This window comes from Takifugu rubripes, chromosome 7 (genome assembly GCF_901000725.2).
Source record: "Takifugu rubripes chromosome 7, fTakRub1.2, whole genome shotgun sequence".
In the NCBI taxonomy this organism is placed as follows: Eukaryota; Metazoa; Chordata; class Actinopteri; order Tetraodontiformes; family Tetraodontidae; genus Takifugu; species Takifugu rubripes.
Genome location: NC_042291.1, coordinates 16,169,430 through 16,192,553, shown reverse-complemented (window position 1 = coordinate 16,192,553; position 23,124 = coordinate 16,169,430). Strand labels below are relative to the sequence as shown.

The 23,124-nt window shown below is 45.9% G+C and overlaps 4 protein-coding genes across 6 annotated transcripts in view; 2 read left to right on the top strand and 2 right to left on the bottom strand.

Moving 5' to 3' along the window:
* Positions 1-2,252, top strand: part of g6fl (g6f-like) — a 9,563-nt gene extending 7,311 nt beyond the window's left edge. Inside the window, exons 7-10 of one of the 2 annotated variants that reach the window (XM_029838699.1) lie at positions 1,002-1,124; positions 1,357-1,430; positions 1,575-1,601; positions 1,949-2,252. In XM_029838699.1, coding sequence (XP_029694559.1) covers positions 1,002-1,124; positions 1,357-1,430; positions 1,575-1,601; positions 1,949-1,999 — 275 coding nt within the window. In that variant the 3' untranslated portion in view covers positions 2,000-2,252. Of the gene's footprint in view, positions 1-1,001; positions 1,125-1,356; positions 1,431-1,571; positions 1,602-1,948 lie in introns of both variants that reach the window. The other variant, XM_029838698.1, reaches the window with a different exon arrangement.
* A 902-nt stretch (positions 2,253-3,154) lies between these two features.
* On the top strand, positions 3,155-10,012 carry abhd16a (abhydrolase domain containing 16A, phospholipase). The gene is made up of 20 exons (XM_029838692.1): positions 3,155-3,298; positions 3,818-3,874; positions 3,942-4,008; positions 5,018-5,104; positions 5,210-5,295; positions 5,603-5,676; positions 5,849-5,956; positions 6,075-6,189; positions 6,281-6,382; positions 6,480-6,543; positions 6,647-6,696; positions 6,878-7,001; positions 7,130-7,234; positions 7,310-7,373; positions 7,499-7,555; positions 7,683-7,745; positions 8,119-8,195; positions 8,702-8,800; positions 8,885-8,931; positions 9,482-10,012. Exons 1-20 carry the CDS (start codon positions 3,197-3,199, stop codon positions 9,563-9,565), a joined length of 1,632 nt encoding a protein of 543 aa, XP_029694552.1. The 5' UTR covers positions 3,155-3,196; the 3' UTR covers positions 9,566-10,012.
* A 6-nt stretch (positions 10,013-10,018) lies between these two features.
* On the bottom strand, positions 10,019-19,161 carry vars1 (valyl-tRNA synthetase 1). 2 transcript variants are annotated; one of them, XM_029838609.1, is made up of 29 exons: positions 19,058-19,161; positions 18,308-18,663; positions 18,081-18,224; positions 17,787-17,973; positions 17,594-17,709; positions 17,423-17,498; positions 16,314-16,414; positions 16,094-16,221; positions 15,843-16,007; positions 15,672-15,753; positions 15,358-15,477; positions 14,667-14,775; positions 14,407-14,586; positions 14,116-14,240; positions 13,874-13,977; positions 13,636-13,794; positions 13,436-13,526; positions 13,220-13,325; positions 13,021-13,091; positions 12,777-12,902; positions 12,591-12,695; positions 12,074-12,221; positions 11,784-11,911; positions 11,491-11,646; positions 11,167-11,391; positions 10,938-11,049; positions 10,570-10,745; positions 10,335-10,484; positions 10,019-10,260 (listed from the first exon to the last, which is right to left on the bottom strand). In XM_029838609.1, exons 2-29 carry the CDS (start codon positions 18,659-18,661, stop codon positions 10,192-10,194), a joined length of 3,813 nt encoding a protein of 1,270 aa, XP_029694469.1. In that variant the 5' UTR covers positions 18,662-18,663; positions 19,058-19,161; the 3' UTR covers positions 10,019-10,191. The 2 variants fall into 2 exon arrangements, with proteins under 2 accessions (XP_029694469.1, XP_029694470.1); XM_029838610.1 differs by lacking the exons at positions 17,787-17,973; positions 18,081-18,224; positions 18,308-18,663; positions 19,058-19,161 and having other exon boundaries at positions 16,314-16,416; positions 17,424-17,498.
* A 717-nt stretch (positions 19,162-19,878) lies between these two features.
* On the bottom strand, positions 19,879-23,054 carry LOC101077632 (uncharacterized). Its single transcript, XM_029838697.1, has 3 exons — positions 22,140-23,054; positions 21,052-21,840; positions 19,879-20,775 (listed from the first exon to the last, which is right to left on the bottom strand). The coding sequence occupies exons 1-3, from the start codon at positions 22,410-22,412 to the stop codon at positions 20,257-20,259; spliced, it is 1,581 nt and encodes a 526-aa protein (XP_029694557.1). The 5' UTR covers positions 22,413-23,054; the 3' UTR covers positions 19,879-20,256.
* Between the last annotated feature and the right edge of the window lie 70 nt (positions 23,055-23,124).

Sequence of the window (23,124 nt, the reverse complement as noted above, 5' to 3'; positions counted from 1 at the left end):
TTCATTAGCACCCTTTGCTCATACTCACCAAACATTTAAGCCTTGCACAGCACACGGCGATTGATTGTTTTAAAGCTGGCATAAAGCTGTGGAGCTCTGACCTCTGGGGGAAGTTAAGGGCTAAAGGCTCATCCCTTCACAAACTAAATTAATGTAAAGTTGAGGCGATGCCTGCGTGAACCCAAACCACTCGAAGCCTGGCTCCATTTAAAAAACAATGCTGCTCGTCTTGTGTAACTTTTTCTTTGCTATTTTCTCATTTTCAGATGCAGAAATGCTGAACAGATTTCGTTCCTTTTGCTCTGTGAACAATAACCGCGGTCTCTGTGGAAACACGTAGCAACCTTCTGTTTCTTTTGCTGGCATTTGCTTTTGTGTAAACCAATGCAGCTAGTTTAATCGCGTGTGATAGAGCTTCTCCACTGTCCTCCTGCATGCTCTCCTCCTGTCTCGGCCTCTTTTATTGCCAGGTGCTCACTGCAGGTCGATCAAATCAAGTTGATCCTGGACAACAAAAGACAAAGTCTCTCCTGACTTTCAGGTGTATCGTAAAAAAAAAAGGGAAAAGGTTTAGAATTATTTGCTGGAACGTTATGAGGTTATTTGCCCTCTGTTACAGATGTGTCTTTTCTTGGTGTCCACATTTGAAATGGACAGTCTTTACCGTCCAGCCTGTGTGGGGTCGACGTGGCAGCCGTACCCGAGACCGTTCTCTCGCTCGTGTGGCCCAGATTTCTGTGATTTCTTTCATTGAGCTCCTTGTCTGTGACTGACGGCAGCATGACGCAAATGCATGTAATGTATTGAGGATCCTTTGACTGCGCCGTGCATCCATGTCCATTCGAAGTGGGGTTTGAAAGAAGGGCTTAGCCCGTGAACCTGAGGATCACCAGGAACCTCTCTGCATGTTAAATACTGCCTCTCGCCGAACACACTGGTGTGGGGGGAACTTTGTTCCTGAAAATTCATGCTGTGTTCTTCTCGTTTTTTCCCCTTTGTAGAAAGTGTCACTGTGACCACCCCCTCTCTGCTTCCTCCTCTCTCTGCTTTATTACTCTTGGTGCCCCTGGTTGCTGCAGCTGCCGGTGTGTTGCTATGGAGACGGGAACACATTTCTGATCGCGGTGAGTCTTCCGGCGTTTTCCGTTCTGACAGTTTTCTCTGCTCTGTTCATCTTTGGCCCTTGTCAGCTGAACGATGTGGGCCGTGACATCCTCTGGGGTTATTGCAATGAATCTGCCCCTGTCTGCATGTGTGTGTGTGTGTGTGTGTGTGTGTGTGTGAGAGAGGGAGGGAGAGAGAAAGTGTGTTTGAAAGTGATGCAGAGCCTATAAGCATCTGTCTTTCTGTTCTCAGGTATTGAAGAGTCTCTCTCTGTCCAAGCTCACGAAGCAGAAAACATCTATGAGAATCCTGAGGACATCCGACAGGTGGCAAATCTGAATATTTTCAACCCCCAAATACCACAAAGCTCCTATTATTTGCCCTTTTGTGCTCACCTCATCCTCTTTTGAGCTATCTGCAGCTCTTGTCAGGTAATTAAACCTGTTTTCTTGCGTCTGCTCTCTCAGCAGGCTCCCTTCGAGGGCTCTTTCTACATGGTGAGTCACTTCTCAGTGTGCACGCTGTTGCACGCCGCATCAGGAGTTGTCTTACACCAGTTTCAGCAATATATAGTGTCGCCCTCCCACTGCTGGCTCCTCTATAAGCTGGTCTTCCCTCATACTTACAGTTCTTCTTTCAGCTATACCCCCCCCCCCCCCCACACACACACACACACACTCTGATGTCACCCTTACATTAGTGGTATTAGAAAATCAATCTCATTACACAGGACATAGTGGGTCATAAATCTACCCTCAGCATCTTGAATCTGCCTTTTTATCCTTCCCTCAAATGTCTCGCTTCCTTTCCTTGCCTCATTTCCTTCTTTGCTTTCTCACACCAGGACTTGAAGCCTCGAGGAGACGATGGGATCTACAAGGAGCTGGAGCAGTGAACCCCTGTTGCCTTTTGTATGTTCAGCTGAATCACTTTGTGTTACACTGTCACTCCTCTGCCCCACACACCACTCTCACGCTCCCCATCACGCCAGCATGAACATCCCAGCGACACACAAACACAATATCACGCCGTGCACTTGCACATTGTGCTCCGTCACCCGTGTGTTATTGTTGAGTGGGCTGTTTGTGTAGAAATGAGAATAAAAAGGGGTTTTTTGTTTGCTTTTTTTTTTTGGGGGGGGGGGGGGGGGGGGGCTAAGTTTTTCTTTGTGCTCATTTTTTAGATTTGTGCACGATCACCATCCCACATCTCATTCACGTGCAGCTCCCAACATGGAGAAACAACAGAATGAGTTGAAACGCTGCAGAAATCTGTCAGTTATATTAAAAAATGCATCATTTTATTACATCGTAAACGACTTAGTGTTGATTTTGTGAACTTCTTCGTGTATTGTTTTTAGTTGCACATAGTGTCTAAATACGTCTGGCCTTGTCCTCAACTGCATGAGAGTAAACACTTCATCACTGTGGCTCTTTGGATTTTAGCAGACCAAAAATATATATCTATGCATATGTGTGTAAATACATAGAATTATGAATAAATATTTTTTTAGTAGTCAGAAACTAATTGAAATCTATTTCAAATATGCAGTTTTAATAACTTTGATTGCAGCCAGTTAAGTCCTTTTTTGTCTTTTGGTTTTTCCAAGCCAGGTTAAAAAAAGGTGACCTGGCAAAAAGGACAAAATTTATATTAATATTTCTTTAATCGTAAATAATGCAAAACCTTCGCCAAGCAGGTAATTTCCCCCACATGTTGTGACACCTGTAGTATAAGCAGTAAAAAAAAAAAAGGTGACATGGAAGGTTATAAAAATTAATGGCTTTGAAAAAGCCTGAATTTTAATCAGCTTATTGCTTGGCCCATTATCATTTCCTGAAAATTTTGCTCATTAAAATAAAAATGAGTTTGTGAATAAATGCTGGGTGTCTGTTAACCTTGGTAATAATGCAGTCACATTACAAATGTAGCACATGTACACACTTCAAGCTGAATGTCCCCAAATATTAGGAACATATGAAGGCATTATTACAGTATAGGATTTAAGCCTTTTAATTTTTAAGCCTCATTTTGTGCTTCGACTTTGTGACTTTCGGCCCGGCTGGGCTTCCGTAGTCCTCCCAGTGAAAGAATGGCTGTCTTGTCGTGGATTCGCTGTGTTTTCGGGCCTCATTTGCAACGAATTCACCGGTCGCCGGAACAACCCCTGACCGAAGGCAGGGCAGCGAGGAGGGTATGGTGATTCCTAATATTTTATTTGCCTCCGATCACGGCTGTCTGCAAAATACTGGCAGTATTTCATCTCTTCGCGATCATGTCGCTCCGACCAGGTCCCGGAAGTGTCTGTTATTGATATCCAGCTGCATAGTAGCAGTAAACGAATGAATGAATGAAAGGACAGTGCAAACCCCCCATTCCCCCCAAATAACCCTGTCTTTCAATGAGGTTCCCCTGCCCCCCACCCCCACAGCAGCACTACCGAAGCGGCATGGCATGTTTCCTTTACCTCGGTCACATTGAACTAATGCTAATCCTGCAGTGAAATGAGCTAAAAGTGGACGAAAGAACTCAATTAAAAGCTAAGGACGGTATTTTCTTTGCGAGACTCATGAACGCGACTCAAAGAAACGTGTTGTTGCAAGATTAAATGTCACAAGTCTGTCACAACCTGCAGGTAATGCTCGCAGATGGCTAGCTGCATTAGCATGGATGGTAGCCTACATTAGCCATGACCGCTGTTGTCTGTTGGCAGGGATGGAACTACCAACCCCGGACTCTGGAAAGACACAGCGACAGCATCCTCGGCTGGGTTCGTATGGCCACATGAGTGATATGAGAAGGATGTGCTTGATGTAAAGCTCGGTGTCTTCCTCCAGGCTTCGGCGCTGTGGTCTCTGTCCTATTACAGCTCTCCTCTCCTCCTCTGCTACCTGTACAGGAAAGGTACCGGCCATGAGCTCCATTTGTTGGAACCCATTAACTCAGAAGCTGATGACTGTCAATGTTGCCCCAGGATGATGTGTCAAGTAAAAATATAAACATGATAACCCGATGATTTGTTCACTCTAGCCCCGTATCCACAGCACGTATAAGTGTAAATGTGGTCAGTGGTTTAGGCTCCTAACTTACCCTTCACCGAGCTTTTTAATAATTGTTGTTATTATTGATGTGGTAAAATGGAAACTACAATAAATGGAACCTAAATCCAATAAAAATGGACTAAAACTAGATGACAGCCAGTCAGTAGAACACTGACAACGGCAAAATCATCCGTTACTTTTTAAATAATACAGTCAGTCGATTACCCTTAAATAAACTTAACTGGCAACAGTATTATAGTTTTATTGTTTCCAAAGTGAGTTTCCAAGTTTTTTTTCCTTCCTCTATAGGATACATGTAAAAACTTGGCTTTCAGTAATGCATAAAGAAAAAATGCTTACAAGAGTTTAACATGTTGGATATATCGTTAGATGTGTAATGTCGATCCTTTAAGCCTTTATTATTAGTATCAAACTTGCCAAGATATATCTTCCTATATAGACAATTCCATGGCGCATCAAGCAATTATCTCCTGCAATCATTAGGTGAAATCATTAAAGATTTGGCAGTAATACTTTAGAAAATCATTTTTAATGGGCTCCTTTGCTTCTTCCATTAAGAAAGAAAATAACCAGTGCTTTTTGGAATTACTTTGTTCCTATGAGGGAGATTAATTTACAATTAATCAACTGAATCATCCAAGATGTCTGTGCATCAATTCAAATGAATTGCTTGCGGTTGTTTGCTACTTCTTAGCATATTATTGAGATTCCAATATTGATTTATGCGTTGGGCTGGCAGGCACTTGTCAGAAAGTCAGTTTTTTTATTGGTGTTTGTTAATGAAGCTCAAGTCTGACAGAGAAGCAGAGGGTTTTTTATGTTTGTGTCACTGCAGCTGTGTGTGTTTGTAGGTTATATCTGCAGCAGTAAGCTGGTTCCAGTCAGCCAGTATTTGGGAACGGTGTTGGTGTGTCTGCTGGGAGTCGCCTGCCTCAGAGGTGAGCCTCTTTCTAACGGGATTCACTCAATCTGGGTTTCATAAGCAAAACATGGTTCGGATTCAATTTGCTTTATTTGTTGACACTGTTTCCCTTTTCAACAAGGGTATGAGAGGTGGAAAAATGCAGATTATCTTCATTTCATCGCCATCCTGGAAGAAGCCAAGAAGAGTCTCACACCAGAAAACAAGGTCGTCAAACCTTCGCTGCTGGTCGATCCCTGTGGGGATTTCTGGCAACACTTTAGCTACATAAACGCTGCCATTGGCCTCCCGTGGATACAAGGGCGCGGGCCTGTCGGACGCTCATTTCCATTTTAGTTTTATTTAGAAAATGGCTAAATTCCATTTACTGTTGTCTCAAGGGGAAAGATAAAGAGTCTTTAATTATCCAAATGATTACGAGTCTGGCTGTAATTACTGAAAAGGCAGGAAAGCCCTTGGCAGTTGTGTCTGTTTTTAAAAGACAAAATGTTTTATTTCCCTTTGTCTTTAACAGAAAAAGTTGAGGTGCTACGACTTTGACTTCTCACATTGGCCTTTGGATTTCAGCTGGGCTGAAGTCAGCAATCCGTAAGTTTCAGTTACTTTAGTGGAAATTCTTGTGTTCAGTATTCACATTTAAGTCCGTCTTTCCATTCGGAACGCTCGCGTTCAAAGCATTTTTTTTTGTTGTATTTTGAATAATAGATCCACTGAACATTAAAATATGCATTAAGCTCCAAACTCCCCAATATTGTAACAGGAAGCTGTCCAAGGCTGGTGTTTCTCTCCTGAAAGCAGAGCCCAGGATCAGAGGAGCGGCAGACGGCGTCCTCCACTCCGTGCGCACTCTGCCGTGCCACATCATAAGGTGAACACCGCTGATACAGGACTATCCATTTTTTAGCTTCCCCTTTTTGGGAGTTATGTGAGGTTTTATTCTACTTGTCCTGCTCCAGAGGAATGATGTTGCCTGTTGTTTGCTCCAGTTTTCTTGTCACCTATTCGTTTGGGAGGAGGATGCTGTACCCTGGTTCTGTTGGGTTACTGCAGAAAGCCATGAGGCCGATGCTCCAACAAGGCCAGGCTAAGTTAATAGAGGAGGTAGAACCCCCCCCCACACACACACACACACACACACCCATTATGAGATAAAGTGTATAAACTGCTGATCATCATGTCTGTTTTCCTCCAGTTCGATGGTCAAAGGAACAAGCTGTCGGCCTGTGATGGGAATGAGATTGACACTATGTTTGTAGACCGGAGGAGAGTCGGGGGGCAGAATGGTCAGACTCTGGTAAACGGCTGCGCTCCTTTGCTTTTAATTGTTGGGTGTTTTCATTTCACCAGTGACGTCGGGGCTTCTTTTTACCAACCCTTTAACCCCCCCACAGGTCATCTGCTGCGAAGGGAACGCCGGCTTTTATGAGGTGGGCTGCATGAACACTCCGCTGGAGGGTGAGCAGTCATGCGGGTCTTGGCCTTCTCCTGTGGTGGGGGGGGCACCATTTTAGCTCCTTTGTCGTGTTTCAGTGAGTTAAATGTTCATGTGACACTTTAGGTGGCTACTCTGTGCTGGGCTGGAACCACCCCGGGTTTGGAGGCAGTACGGTGAGTGTCAGCCCCCCCTCCCCCCCCTGTAGTGGTTGTTATCTGTTGAAGGAGCACTGGAAAACTGCTGAACCAGTTAACGTGCTGAACCAGTTAACGTGCGTGCTTTAGCTGAACCAGTTAACGTGCACGCTTCCTAGTGAGGGTGCATCGCCACTTATCCTGGTCTCCTTGTTGCCAGGGAGTCCCGTTCCCCCAGAACGAGGCCAATGCCATGGATGTGGTGATTCAGTTTGCTATACACAAGCTGGGTTTCCAGCTCAATGACATCATCATATACGCCTGGTCTATAGGAGGATTCACAGGTAAACAAAGGCGCTCGCCAAAGCTGGACACAGTGTGTCTATGATGTGGTCGTGGGTCTCAGAATGGTTTCATTTTATATTAAATGTGTTTCCTTGTTTTTCAACGATGACTTTTCTCCTTGTCTTAGCCACTTGGGCAGTGATGTCATACCCAGAGATCAAATCCGTGGTGCTGGATGCCTCCTTTGATGACCTTCTGCCTCTGGCTCTCAAGGTCATGCCTGACAGCTGGAGTGAGTCCAATCGGGATCTCGACCGATGTCGTCCAGCTTTAGTTCAGCCACTGAAATGTCGCTCTTGTCTTTTAGGACCATTAGTGCAACACACAGTCCGACAATATATGAATCTCAACAATGCGGATCAGCTTCTCAAGTGAGTTTGGCAGGAAGTGAGGGCACATGGAGCAGGAAGTGATGTCTGCAGGGCTGCCTTCATTAAAGCGCTGACGAGAACCACCCTGGTCGTGATGATTAACAAGGTTTCCTTCCTTCCTGCAGATACCAGGGGCCGGTCCTGCTCATCAGGCGAACCAGAGATGAGATCATCACCACGACGTAAGTACTTTACAGCACATCTGGAATCCTGTCGGGGCAGAAAGGAAGTGGTGGATGGGCAGAAGCACAGATTGGAAGAGCCGGTGATGTTTCCGCAGAGCGACTTGACCTATTTAGTGCGTTTCAGGGGTCCGCAGGATGTCATGTCCAACAGAGGCAATAACCTCCTGCTGAAGCTGCTACAATTCAGGTCAGTCTCATCTCAGTGACAGAATAGGCTCGTTCTGTTTGACGGTGAGGCTGTTTGACATTAACAAACCCACCGCAGGTTTTCCTGGCTGTTTAGGTCAGTTTCCAATATTCCAAATGCTGGAATTCCCAAAGTTTCTTCAGTAGTAACATTACAAGTTAGAACTACCGTCAAGCTCTGGACACGAGATGGAATTTATTTTAGGCTATTGGTATTTATAACAGTGGTAAAAAACATTTATAACAGTGGTAAAAACAGTGGTTTATAACAGTGGTAAAAAAGTGTATTAATATAACTGCACGGCCTCCGTTGAAAAGATCTCAAGTAGTTTTGTGTTCCCGAATGCCAGCAGTGATGTCAGTGGTCTCCTCAGGTACCCCAAGATAATGACAGAAGAAGGAATAAGGGTTGTGAGACAATGGCTGGGGGCCACCAATCAGTTGGAAGAAGGTAAGTTCACTGTTCGTCTTCTTTTTATGCTCCCACTCGACCACATTATGCACACCGTAGTCTGCTCCTCTCCAGATGGTGGGCAACGTTATTGTTCAGGGACCACAGCAAACACTCAGGCAGCCTCCAGTCTTAAAAACAGCGTTTCCATCAACAAGAAACCCTTTTTAAATGTTTACTTTCCTCTTCAAATCTTAGGAATGTGCTACTGAGTGATAAAGCCAGAGTACGATTCGATTTAACGACGCTCTTCTTGATGTTACTCTCTGTAGGTTACTTTCTTTTATTGTCAGCTTTAAACATCCTTATGGAAGTTTAAATCCTCTTCCCAGGTCTGTTGGCATTTTGTGAGGGTTGTTTTGCCACCAAACTCGGCCGTGTAATCACATAACCTCTTACTGTTGGCTTTAGATCGTCTTTACGCCACCTTAACTTTTGGTAAATCAATAAAAAAGATAAAAGAGGGAGTTAAAGTGGCATGAAAGGGCAGCTCACTTTCTCTGCAGCGTCGGTGTACACCGGCTACGAGGTGGATGACGACTGGTGCGTGTCTGTGCTGCAGTCGTACCAGGCAGACAGAGAAGTTCCGTTTCCATGGAGTGTCGGTGGGTTGGGAGCTCCTTTATGTGCACCCACACATGACGCCTTTCCCCTCAGTCTACGCGTTCTCACGCTCTCTCTGTTGCCAGGTGAGGACATGACGCTGGAAGGAAGACGGCAGTTGGCACTTTTCTTGGTAAGCTGATTGTGTGTAGCTCTGTGGTTCAGACCTGCATTACAGCGAGGCCACATGGTTTCTTCTGAGCCACCTTCAATTAGACTTTTTAATATCGGGTCCTCCGACAAGGCAAATTGTCTCATACAAAGCCGACTTTCATCCCCTCTACTCACACACCGAAGAGAGAAACAACATAAACCCAACTATTTGGGTATCATTATCATAGAGGACCACTTTCCCGGTTACCATAGTAACCGGCTCACCTGCGCTCTCAGGTTGACTAGTGTAATCCATTTCACTACACTTCTCTTATTGAAGCCATTTAACATCAAACAAGGGGAGTGCCATCAATTACAGCCAGCGCTGTGTTTTCCTGCCTTGCTAATGCTTCCTGAATAAGGCTCTATTTACCCACCTTGTAAACCCTCCAGAGATGGGATGGATTTGAATGGCACTACAGGAGACGGAGTGAAGCTAATGTAATCAAGCTCTGCACTTTTCACTCATCGCCTCCCACGTCTTTGTCTCGATGCCTCCTCCATCCCCACCCTGTTCTTTCAACCACCAGGCTCGGAAGTACATGCAAAACTTCGAGACGACACACTGCACTCCTCTGCCTGCCTCCCAGTTTCACTTACCCTGGAGGCTGTGAAGAGAGGCTGACGGGTCTGTGCTCGGAGCCGCCTCCCGGTGCGAAGACATTTGTGAAGTTTCTATTGTCTGTTTTCGTCTCTCAGCGCACTTTTGTTCCGTAGTGTTGCTGTCATGTAAAGAAATGTTCACCAGGACAGCTTCCCCTCCTGTGCCCACCTAAAGCCCCCTGAACTAGGGTAGCTCGTATGTTGAAATATGTTAATCACTGATTTATTTTATTTTTACCCCCTCTGGAGAAAAGGATATGCAGTTCATCTCACTTTCCATTGTTCTTTGTGTTTTATAAGGAAGCAGCTTCACATTGAAATATATTGTATAATTAATCTAATGCCGTCTGGTTAAACGAAATTTAATCTTTAAGAATGCAGCCAAATAAAGCTTTTCAGGTTTCAGGAGTACAGAGCTGTATGTCCCGCATATGTCTTATTAAATAGGCTGAATAAAAGGAATTCATTGTTCTTTTCTTTATTAAATGTTCCAACGGCAAAGACTAAATTTTTAATACAGACAAAATCTCTTTCAAGAGCTTTCATTTCCCTCCACAATACAACTGAAAATGGTGATAAACTGAAGACTTCAGAAACAGGGAAACAATTCCTGATTTAAATAAAGTTAATGGCAACGTTACATCATCTTCTGGAAGTTGTCCATGGCTTCTTTCACCTTCTCCAGCTCCGTCTGGCTCTGTCGTAGCTGCGATTCAAAAGGAAACACCTGATCAGTGTTTGTCATCCACAGCTCCATCACCTGTTCCCACCTCTTCCCACCTTTTCAGTATCCTGCTCCTGCACCTTTACTGGCACCTTCTCCTTGTAGTCACCCTTGGAAATCTTTTCACTCAGTTTCTCGATTTGTTTCTCCAGGTCCGTTTTCTTTCCCATCAGTTTGGCCACTTCTTTCTCAACGTCAATCAGACCCTGCGACAGTTACAGGCCGGAGGGTAACGAACCTTATCAGTTCACGCTGGGCAAGAACCAACGATTAGAAGGGATCCCCTCTTACTTTGAGCATCATGTTAACTGTACATCTGTCGGAGGCGATGGCCACAGCGCACCCTTCTGGGGCGGGCTGGGGGGCCATCAGGGGGACGATGGCTTGAGAGTAAGACAGCGTCTGGATCTGCAGGCTGTATTTCTGCACCAGAGACACGGTGGCAGCGTCTGTGCACTGAAGGTAACCTGCAGGGAAACGAGTCCAATCACAGGAGCCGATGCAGTTCATCTAGACTGGTATCGTCGTGTATAATTAATCACGTAAATTTAATCATCATTTGATTAGGAAGCTCGAGCACATTGGCGTTTTCCTAAACCACAGACATATTTCAGGGAGCGGCGCTACAAGTGATGAACAGTTGAGTTTTGTCTGCTTACAGTCCGCTGCAGTCTTGGTCAATTTATAGTCGGACCTCAGTGACCTGATGGTTCTGACCACGGCCATTATGAAGTCCATGTCACGGTCCACGTCCTCGCACTGCCAGCAGAACTGGAACAAATGAAAAGATCCTATCACCACCTTCAATGACTCAGCATGATTTTGGTTCTACTCCACAACAGCGTCTGTCTGAGCAGTTCGGCGGCTGCTTCCTTTCGCTCGCCTCACCTCCGCGGCGTCGGGGTACGGCGTCACGCAGATGCTGGGGGGGTCGCTCTGGGGTCGTCGTCGTGGGAGCCTCTGGTAGAGCTCCTCGGTGACGAAGGGCATCAGGGGAGCCAGGAGGCGCAGCCCGACCTCTAAGCACGTGTAAAGCGTCTGTCTACACACGGCGGCCGGTCTCTCACAGCTGCCGTCTTCTTTTGCTTTGATGAACACGGGCTTCACACTTTCCTGAAGACCAGAGCGGAACGGACCGAGCCGTTTTCTGTGTCAACGTTACAAATGTCCTGCGGGTTTGCTCTTTTCCCAAGTGCTCTACGAGCTGCTTACCAAGTAGACGTCACACAGCTCGTACAGCCAGAAGTTGTAAATGGCCGTTGTGATGGCTGGGAAGTCGTAGGTTCTGAAGGCAGCGTCACACTGAGCCACAGCTGTGCTGAGCCGAGAGAGAATCCACCGGTCCGATACGCTCTCCTCTCCGCTCAGCTGGGCGGGAGGGAATCAAGTGTAAAAGAGGAAATACATCAGGATTTGGTCTGTGTGTGTTTGAAACTGAACATTATATAAAACAGGACCGCCTAATGACGCCATGGAGGGTCTCCTGGTTGGTTTCCGCTCCTCACCTGGGCTTTATCTGCTGGCACAAACTGGTCTCCCAGCGTCCTCATGGCAAATTTAACAGCATTCCACAGTTTGTTGCAGAAGTGGCGATAGCCCAGGATGCGGTTGACGTCCAGGTTGATATCTCTTCCTGAAATACAAACACAACAAAAACTATTCATGCAAATGTATATTGATCACAAAATGTCCACATTTGCCTCGTTTCTCCTCTGGCTTTAGAAGCATCAATTAAGGCTGAAGATTTGAACTTTAAACAACAGAAAAGTGGGTTGGGGGGGATAAATGAGTTCACCTTGGCTTGTGTAGGCACAAAGGGCAAAGCGGAGAGCATCTGTGCCACATTCTGGGATGCCATTTGGATAGTCTGCCTTCTGGCCCTGCTTTGCCTTCTCCACCTCCAGTGGATCCAAGTTGCTGTCCATCAACTGGGCATGGAGGCCCTAGAGGATGTGGGAATAGGGAATAAATCACCAGGAAACAAAAGTATTTCCTCAATTTGTCTCAAAATGAGAAAATGCCTTTCAGCTGATTTATGCTTTTAGTGGCAGGAAAGAAGGAGCCTTTGAAACAAAGTAATGTGAAGTTTGCAAGTCTACAAGTGCCCCCTAGAGGACACGTCCGTCTGAGCAGGTTCCACGGCTGTTCAGGAGATTGATGACCTCAATAAAGCTCGTTGGAAGCAGAAAGTGATGCTTAATAAAGCTTAGGAAAGAATATGGCCCTCAGAGGAGCGTGGACAAATGAAAAGGAGAAAAACACTTCATGCACACACGTATCTGAACGTGCATCAACGTAAGATTTGGCTTTACTTCCAGAGCGATCCCTGTAATGACGTCCAGAGGATCGATGACGTTGCCTAGAGATTTGCTCATCTTCCTTCCGTGGGCATCCCTCACCACTGCATGCAGGTACACCTGCAGAGAAGGAGCCAGCACTGTTTTACCCCACATGCTGCCGTGCTGCCGCTCCATTGTGGCACTTTGGCTCAGTCACACCTCTTTGAACGGCAGCTTGCCAGTCAGTTTCAGGCCCATCATCACCATACGAGCAACCCAGAAGAACAGGATGTCGTGGCCCGTTTCCAACAAGGTTCCAGGGTAGAAAACATTCAAGTCCTCCGTCTAAAAGAAAACCCATTAATACATAAAAACAGCACAACAAAAGAAGAAATTCAAAAGACGGTTACACAATGACACAATAATACGCAGTAAAATACTGAAGCCCTCTTCAGTTGTTCACCTCATTGGGCCACCCAAAGATGGAGAACGGGAAAATGCCAGACGAGAACCACGTGTCCAGAACATCTTCATCTACAACGGGGACAGAATTGCTTTAAAACTTCAAATCTTATTTAAAATGTAAAAAGATACAGACAGTAAAAGAAGATGTGACAGAGTTGGAGGGCCGCTTGTCTCAGCGGAGCAGAAATAAATGCAACCTTGTCTGAGGGCGATTTTGTCCGGAGACACGTTGAAGCGTTTCGCTGCTTTCTCTCTGGCTTCCTCTGGTGTTCGGCCACTCACCCAGTAATGACCATCCATGTCCTTGAGTGGGGAAAAGGGATTAAAACGAGAAAAGAAATGTAGAATAATGGACAGAAACGACTGCGTAATGTGATAAGCGCCACTCTCGGGCAGCGGCGACCTCGGCTTACCTCTCCCGGCTTCACAGAGGCGTCGCTGACAGTGATGAAATAAGCGGGAATTCGGTGGCCCCACCACAGCTGCCGCGAAATGCACCAGTCTCTGAGGAGGAGAGGCAGAGCGAACCCATTATTACGCCCATGATTTTAACAGAATCTCCATCTTTGTTGCCTCCATCGTCCCGTCTACTTCTCAAACCCCTTTCACTCACCTGATATTGTCCATCCAGTTGAACCACGTTTTGAGGTGGTGATCAGGGATGATTTTTAGGCGTCCCTCTCTGACAGCATCTGCAGCCTGCTTGCCCATGTCTGAGCAGCTCACATACCACTGGGGCTTCATCAGCGGCTCCACTATGTCCTTGGATCGGCTGTGAGGGTTAATACACAATGGTGAGATGCTGAATATGATTAAAATATGAAAAAAAAAAACCTCCTGCGCTCCCCGACCTGCAGACGGGGACAACCATCGGGTTGTCTTTGATTTCTTTGAACTGGTCTCGGTCCTTGAGGGCCTGCAGCACGGCCTTCCTGGCATCGAAGCGCTTCATACCCTACAAAGCAAACAATGTGAGAATTTAAATTTTGTCCATGAAGCCCTTATCCTGAGCCAACTGTGAAGAAGGCTGACATTAAGTGTCATGGAGGGAGAGCGCGCACGGCAGGGAACTGGTGATAATGAGACACTGTACCAGGAAGGGGGGAGGCACGTTAATGAGCAAGCCATTTTCATCCAAGATGTTGATGAAGGCCAGATTGTGTCTCACTCCAACCTCGTAGTCATTATGGTCGTGGGCTGGGGTGATTTTGACAGCACCTGAACAGAAAGTGGTTGAGACGAACGGAGGAAGCAGCGATGATGAGGGGGAAAAAAGGGAAAAGCCATAATGAGGAAATCAGTCTGCCTTAATGACTTGTTATGATTATGTACTCGGGCACACCGACATTCAGCGGAGGGCCTTTTCTCCTATAACCTGTCCTACCTGTTCCAAAGCTCATGTCCACAAAGTCGTCGAAGACGACGGGCATCTTGCGGTCACAGAAGGGGTGCAGCACCGTTTTCCCCTTCAGATGCTGATATCTGGAGTCACTGGGGTGGACGGCTACAGCGGTGTCTCCCAGCATGGTCTCGATACGAGTGGTTGCTACAACCACCTCCTCATCTGTAGCAGGCAGAGAGACAAATGAAGATCACAGAGACATCACATGGGGCTTTATTTCCCTCCAACACTCCTCCAGTTACCTGATCCATCCACCTTGTAGGCAAAAGACACCAAAACGCCAAACTCCACTTTCTCTTTGTAACCGGGCACTGGCAGCAGCGTCCTTCCACTGAGCTCGTTCTTATCCACCTGCAAACCAACCACAAGCTCTCGTCATGATTGAGGAAGGAATCTCCAAACTGGAGATGGAGAAAAGGACCCACAGAATCTAACCCTTTGTCCTCATCACACTTTTATATTCCAGACGAGGTTAATGCTTTTATCTGTTTAACACGCTCTTCATGCAGCTCACAGGAGCGTTGAGGATTCTTGACAGAGATTTAATGCCTTCATTCTGTGCAGATGTTAAATCTTAAAGGGGAGAAATTCCACGTGCGGCCCAGACGGAACCTGCTCCACATGCGCTATGAGGTTAATCCATTTGCACACTTAAGACCATATCTGACAGTTTTAATCATGATTCTGCATGATTAAACTTTGGTAAACTCTGACCCCTTAAATATGGATGAGCTTCCTTCCTCTCCAAGTAAAACTCTCAAGTGACTTTTGGGAGATTCTTTTGTTTTTCTATTGTCAGTGATACAACAGATCCCAGTTGCAGCAGATATGACATCTTGATAGTGATTATCTTTCTCACATTGTAATAAATATCACCCCCAAAACTCAATCAAAAGATTACTGCCCTGGGTTTATTGTTTACCAAGCACCCACCTCGATGTCGGAGATGGCAGAGTTGAGTGAGCAGGACCAGTTCACCAGTCTCTTGCTCCTGTAGATCACTCCTTCATCGTGCATACGGATAAAAGCCTCCTGGACTGCATAGGAAAGTTTCTGGGGGGGAAAATAAAAGTCAATCAGGTCCATTATTTGAAAGAGAAAACAAACAAATGACCCCCTTGATAACCAAAAGGAGAAAAACATTAAGCGTTTTAATTTGAAAAAAGCAATCAGGATGTGATTGGACTCTTCTGATCTCAACTTTTGTGCCCATTTAACAACTGAAAGGCCTTTAATGTTGAACTCACAGGGTCCATGGTGAAGCAGGCCCTGTCCCAGTCTAAAGACGAGCCCAGCTTCTTCAGCTGGTGGTAGATACGGTCTCCCTTCCTAAAAGGGCAAAAAAAAGACCATTTAATCCTCGTTATCTCAAGGATTTACATCTCCTTTATCTTTTTCCAGCAACTCCCATCACTCACTCGTTCTTCCATTTCCAGACTTCCTCGATGAACTTTTCCCTGCCCAGATCGTGGCGGCTCGTACCCTTCTCCCGCATCAGCTTCTTCTCCACCACCACCTGGGTGGCGATACCAGCGTGATCACAGCCAGGGTTCCACAGGGTGGTCTCGCATCGCATCCTGTGCCTGAAGGGGAAACGCAGCCATTCCAGCAATGACTTCCACATCCCAAGATCTCACGGTGAAGCTTTGGCTTTTCCACGTGCACTTACCATCTGGTCAGCGTGTCCTGGATGGCATTTGTGAGCGCGTGACCCAGATGAAGCGAGCCGGTCACGTTAGGAGGAGGGATGCACATCATGAAGATACCCCGGGGGTTCTGCTCGCCAATACTCTTCCGCTGCAGAAAGTGAGGTTGTGACGGGTGAGACCAAAATAAAAAGAAATATGTGCAATAAAATATTTAAGGTCTTCTCTTGTGGACTCCCTCACCCCAAACTCAGGCTTGAAGAATCCCTGCTTTTCCCACCATGGATACCAGGCAGCCTCCACATACTGAGGGCTGTAGGAGTCGGGAAGTGGGCTAACGACATCTGATACCGGAAGATAAATGGAAATTTGGTTTAAATACAGCTGTAAAAACGAACAATAATCCCAACTAAATTACTCAAGGTCGGGAAAACTGTACGCAGAGATTTGAGGAGGATAATTATTTAACTATATGATCATATAGAGTATCAGTCAAAAGCTTGGTCACACCTTTCCAGGGCATTGTTTTTCCTTAATTTTTATTACTTTCTTCATTGTAGATTCATACTGAATCATACATTCATTCATACTGAAGACATCAAAACTGTGAAGCAACAAATATAGAATTACATAGTGAGTAAAAAAGGGTCAAAAATACCAAAATATGTTAGATTCCCATTGTAGGCTTTGATAACAGCTGTGTGCCTTCTTGGCATTCTTTCATCAATTTAATGAGGTTTAAATAAGAAGTGTGCTTGCCAAGAGTTGATTTATAGAATTTTCTACATTCTCGGCTGTGTTGTGTGGGAGTCGGGTCAGTATTCCTCTATAAATATGCAATGTAGGAACTAAGAAAAACTAAGGAAAACCAGTAAATGAGAAGGTGCGTCCAAACATTTAACTTGTACATTTTCTAATACTTCAAAAGAGAAGTGTTCCACAGCATTCCAGCTTCAGCAGCAGCTTTAGAGTGACTGATTCCCCAGATACGAGGCTGCTGAGACCTGCTGAGAGTGAAAGCAAAAGCAGAATGCTGTTTACGTATGCACCGTCTCCACCCTGCTCTACTTCAGTCTAGCAGAAAGTTGCTCTGCTTCATTGACGGTTTGCTTTTGCCTTCTGTGGACCCATCAGTGCTTATTTATTTCCTGATTAAGACCCCTGCGTTTATTCCCTTCATTAACCCTGATCAAAGTCGGAGGTGTTTAAATTGCTCAGACCATAAACTGCCCTCAAAGGCATCAGACTGGGTTTGCACTTCTTTCCTGCTATGAAGAGCTACACAACTGCAATCTAAAGACTTTTTTCATGCAACGCGTCTCATTTTTGGAAAAAAGCACAACTGTCCCAACCTTTTTTCTCCCCAGAAGGAGTGGGGATGTCATATGTGATCACTCCCAATTCTCTCTTTTCAGGTTTGGCCTTTTTCTAAAAAAGTGGCAGAAATCAAGCAGAGAACAACAGATGTGTTTAGTAACGTTGTTGAGCGATGTGGTGTTTGATGTGACGTGGAACCTCCAAACCTCTGCCACTGGCTGCATCTTCTTCTTGGCCTCCATCTCCTTCTTCTGCTGAAACTTTTCCAGCTTTTCTCTCTTCTTAGCTTCTTTCTTTAGCTGGGCTTCTGTCTTTGGAGGGCCTAAAAGCATCAGAAAATATTTAACGGACAATCTAGATCCGTGTCAGTTATATCCAAAGTAAGGGACGAGTGCTCACCATTAAGAGCAGCAGCATCAGGGTGGACGGCAGCAGCTTCTTCTGTACTCGTCTTTGCTGTAACTGGCACCATTTTCTCACAAAGACTGATCTTTCCCAGAACCTTCAGAAATTCTGGCTGATTGATGCAGGTTGTGAACCATCGTGTTACATTCATCAAGACGTTCCTGTCTGAGGGCTCCAAAACCTACATATGAAAAAATTAGACAGGACAGAAGGTTTCAGAGTAGCACAGTTATCTCAGCGCTGCACAGAATTTCAAACTGTGAAAAAGAGAAAGACATCGTTACGCACATATTTGAAAGGCAGGAGAACTGCCATAGCAACGGCCATGTCAGCGAGTGTGATGCTCTCCCCCACCAGGAAGGTTCTTGGCTCCAGTGCCTGATCAAGAACCTTTAGAACTCTCATCAATTCCACTCTAGAGTTCTGCTGAATCTGAGAAAACCGGAAGTTAGATCAAATTAGACACTTACAAGACTAAAGCTTACACGACTGTAGAATCTGAAAGGATTCTTCACCTTCTTGTCCAATCCAGTCATTCCCATGAGTGGAAATACCACAGCACAGGACACTGGGGTAAGTTCGTTGTCTGCAAAACTGAGCCACTGCCACACCTGACTCTGCTGTTTTGCATTTCCACCTGCCTTCTTGCCCTGCAAAGCCAGGTACCAGGACACGGCGCTGGCCCCACTCAAGACAGAGTCTCCTTCTCTTGCTCCGAGCAGAAGGGTTGGTCTGGAACTGGAATTCAGGGAGGCGGGAGGATCCTTGGTGAGGGTCCTTGGGCGAGATGAGCTACAATACTCTGCAGCAACAAGAGCCAAAAGGCTCCTGAAGTCATCCAGGTGAGGGGACACATATAGAGTGGCCATCTCTAGCAGAGACACAAAGGAGTTCCACTGTGTATTACTCAGTATTGGAATCATTGAATATCAGCAGTCAGGAGCTGGGAAGCATGCGAGCAACTGCGTCTACTCTATCAACAATATTTGTATTGCATGTTGTATTATTTAAGTAAATATATGGCGTCAGTTGTTGGATGTTGCAGGTCATTAGCTGTTTTACATATATAACGCAGATCTATGCCACATGTCTGGGGAGAAGTAACAACCAGGCTGACCAGAGTGAGCTTGTCCGAACTGTCAAAGCTGTAAATGCAAACAGTCAAACGCGGGTTTCCACAACTTCTCAAGGCTGAAGATGGTCTTAAAGTTAGTCTTGAACAAAAGCCACAACTTTAAAACATTTCTACTCCAACCGGTACGTACCTTTGAATGGAGCGGAGAGAGACGTCAGCTTAGAGAAGAAGAGCCGCAAGACTCCAATGCGCTGCCTGACGCAACGAGCCAGCAGCTACTTCCGGGTTTGATATACTGCTTCCGCCACAACGCGGAAGTAAAAGAAATATTTGCTTTTGTTTATAAATGAGCGCGGCGGTATAATAAGTTAGTGTTTTAGTCACTTGCCTTTAATTTGGTCAAGTCGTCAGCTAATTACAGGCATTTGTGTATGTTTTTATTATGATTACATTATTTGCTGTTACTAGACACATATTATTTATTTATGCATAGAAATTCCAATTGTATGTCGGCATTCAACACTCAATAAGCCAGAAAGTGAAAAGGGCGATTTTGGACATATTTGCAAATCTTTTTCTTTTTTTTTAAAGTATAAGGAGAAATGTTTAGAACACCTTGAATGCATTAACCTGAACCAGAGTGCTCCGGACCTCCGCCAACACAGGAGTTAGGGTCTCTGTAAATGTCCTTGAATGCACCAGCCAAGGGCCTGACTTGAACAAATTAAACATCTCTGGAGGTGTCTGAAAATGTCCTCATCCCTCCTGACTTAGCTTGAGAGAAATTACATAACTAAGTGGCAGAATATCCCTGAATCCAGGTAGAAAATGTTTGAGGCAACATATCCAAGAAGGCTGGAGGCTGTTTGCTGCCAAAAGCACTTTAACGAAGCATTAAGTACGACGTAAATACCTATTTAAATGCAACAGTTCATTTTTTACGTAAATCTGCAACAAATAAAATATTCTGTTTAGCTTTGTTATTTTGGAGTGCAAAATGTGGATGTTTGATTTTTCAACATTTTATTTTAGCAGAAGGCCACAACATAAGAATGGGGAGAAATGAAAAGGTCAAAAAACTTTTAAATTCCACTTTATACAAAGCCCATTCAGCCAGTATTTTGTTTTATTAAAACACACATTTAGCTAAAACTTGCAGTCATTATTTTTAATTGTTGTACCCAAAAGCATCACACAGTGTTTTACTTGCTCAAGCACAGCAGTTTGTTCGGACAGCAAATTACAGTGGAAAAACTACAACCATCCTAAATCTACCAAGATTTATCAACTGAAGTGCTTCCTCCTCCACACTTCAAAGGGCTGAAGAAATCTGCAAGCTAAACCTAAAGATAAGTCAGAAGCAGCTGTTGCTAAAGACTATTCCTCCATTTATGACTCTTGCTCCTGTCCAAAAGCCTCTCGGGCTAAACCGAAGGCTGTGTCTATCACCCCCAGAATTAAGCCCCCTCCCATCCTAAACACATTACCTGCCCCATTTCCACTTCTCCATGCCAGTCTTCCCAAACCACCGCCAACAGCTTTTGCCTGGCCCCCCATCTCTGACACCACTGTTCCCACATACCCCTCGCTCTGGTCCCACGCCCTCCCCCCAAAGAACTTGGTAACCCACCAACAATTATCCAGACCATTCCCAAATATCCCCACAACATCTGCAGCCAGCGTCCCTATTCCTGTGAGCCCCGTGTAACAGCTGTCCAGTAGGGCCCCCAGCATGCAGGAGCTGCAATGGTACGCCTGAGAAAAGCTGTTTTTTCCAAAACTCCACAAAGTATCAGCAGCTGCTCCGATCCAGGAGAAGAGGTCAGAGGTCAACAGGTAGAGGAGAGAGAATGTATCTCCAGGCAAGGTGGACAAAACTGCGAGGTCTTCCTGAAGGATATATGTCACCTGGTGGAGACATAAAAGTAAGTTGTGCTTTTTTTAAAGTCTAAAATAAAAGTAAATGAAGTAATCACACACTCTAAGACACTATGGAGAGTTAACACCTCCTACTGGTCTAACATGTCCTTCAAGTTTCAGAGAGGACAAACTGGAATGAGGAAAAGGCGTAAAATGTAAAACATTGCCTACACATAAATCACTGCTTAAATGCATTTAATGTGCTTAAAATGCTGCTTGTTTCAATGCCACCTATAAAAGATGCTAAAAGTTGGGTTGTATCACCTGTCCGGGCACCTGTGTGACGGTGGAGAACACGGGCCGCAGCGGAGCTGTGAGGATGGACACAGTGGTGGAAATGACAAAGAGAAGAATGCTGCTGGAATTCCTGCCCGTTTCTGGCTCAACTGCACTCTCATCCAGAGACGAGGACTCCCCTGACGGCCCCCCCTCCTGCAGCTCTTCACGTTCTGAAGTTGCTGCATCTGCTGAAGTCTTTTGTACGACGTCAGCAACGTCAGCGACCTCGCCTTCCGCCTCCCCGCTGCTAATGGCCTCCCTGGAATCGTGGCCGGTGGCGTCTGAATCGACCTCCGCGCCATCATCGGCCTGACTGAGGGTGTTTGTGACGTCTTCACGGAGAACGTCTGCTGTGGTTTCCAAAGTGGCCCCGTGTGCTCCTCCACACCCCCCAGAGAAGAGCTCTGCCACTCCCAGCACCTCCTCCAGCTCCCTGACACTCGCCTGCCTCTCCCCTTCTTCTGCCTCTCTGATGAACCCAACACTGAAGCCGCTCTGTCCCTCGGGGGCGGCGCAGCACACTGCAGACCACAGCAGCTTTGTCTGACAGTTGTCGCCATCCTCATCGGCCCAGAGACGCCCCCTCCCAGTCAGGATGTACAGATCACCCCCTAAAGCGCTGCAATTAGGACCAATGACCGACTGAACCAGTGTTGTGACTGTTGAGTCCCAGAGCTGAAGCAGTGGGTCTGATGGTGATCCAGGGTTGGATGGACCAGCACCTCCTCTGAGAAGAGCTGGGACCACAACATCAGAGCTGTCTTCATTCTCTGTCTGGCAGAAATGATGATCATAAGCAGCATTGAATATGATTGACAGAGAACATGACATGGCTCATTCTAAGAACCACATCTGCTTGTTACTTCACTGTGATTATGCTGACATCAAAAATGACCACGTGATCACATTAAATCACACAAACAAGCATCAAAATCAGCCATGTGGTTTCTTTCTACACGTTATCATCTTTGCATTTACTCTGCAATTAGGGATTTATGCCGTTTGGAACTCAAATGTGATTCGTCATAGTCACGCCATTATTCACAAACAATGGCACTACAGTTCAGCCTCACCACTAACTGTCCCTCTTCTGTCCATCCGTGGCCGAGATGAAAGGCAGAGTAGACGGCCGTGTCACAGGTCGGCGTGGACACAGTGGCGAACGCCTGTCCCCCGGGCAGTCTGTGGCAGAGCGGGTGCATCCGAGGCCCCGCAGGAGGCGTCTGCCTGTAGAAGCAGTCCTGGCAGAGGCTGAAGCCTGACTCAGAGACGTCCTCAGCTGAGAGCGACAGGCCTGGGCTCAGCACGACCAGGAGCCAGACAGCAGCAGGGGCAGAACACAGCATGGTGGTGGTGGTGGTGGTGAGCTCAGCAAATCTCCTCTCCCTCCCACACACACACAGAGGGAGAGGCTTATAAATTATCCAGTAGATTCCGTATATAGAAAAGTATCGGAGGTTGGCTGTGGATGGCTGGTCCTCCTCACACACTCCTCATTCTCTCCTCCGGTTTGTCTGAAGCCGTGTTTGTCATTTCAGCTGTACCCTCGCAGAATCCTTGAGTTGCAGGCACAATCTTGCTCACTACTTAATTTCCCTTGCAGCCTCACCTCCTGTCAGCTCCACCCTACCGTCTCTCCCTCTGGTCACCTCCACTACACCCCTCCCACTTTTACTCTCTATAGTTACAGCATTATCTCCAGTGGCTGCTAGGTACACAAGCACACACCCAAACCCTGTAAATTACTTGTACTTCTGCATTCCTGGATATTAGTTTCTGTCTAAGGGTGGTGAAGCTTGAGATTCTATTGCGAAAGTCTTCATTTAGAAAATTGCATCACTCAGGTCTTGAATTCAGGTCTTGACTCGCCACATTTGGTTCATGAAATCATCACTAAGGATTCATGCTGGCATGTGTCCAAGCCATGGGTCACTTTCAGCTGCAGTGCAGCGATTCTGGGATACTTTCACTTCCAAAATCACTTTCATACTTCTTGAGGCCTGTTGAGACACGATATTTCTGTTTCTCTTTGCAAAGTTCAGACACAGCAGCTATGTG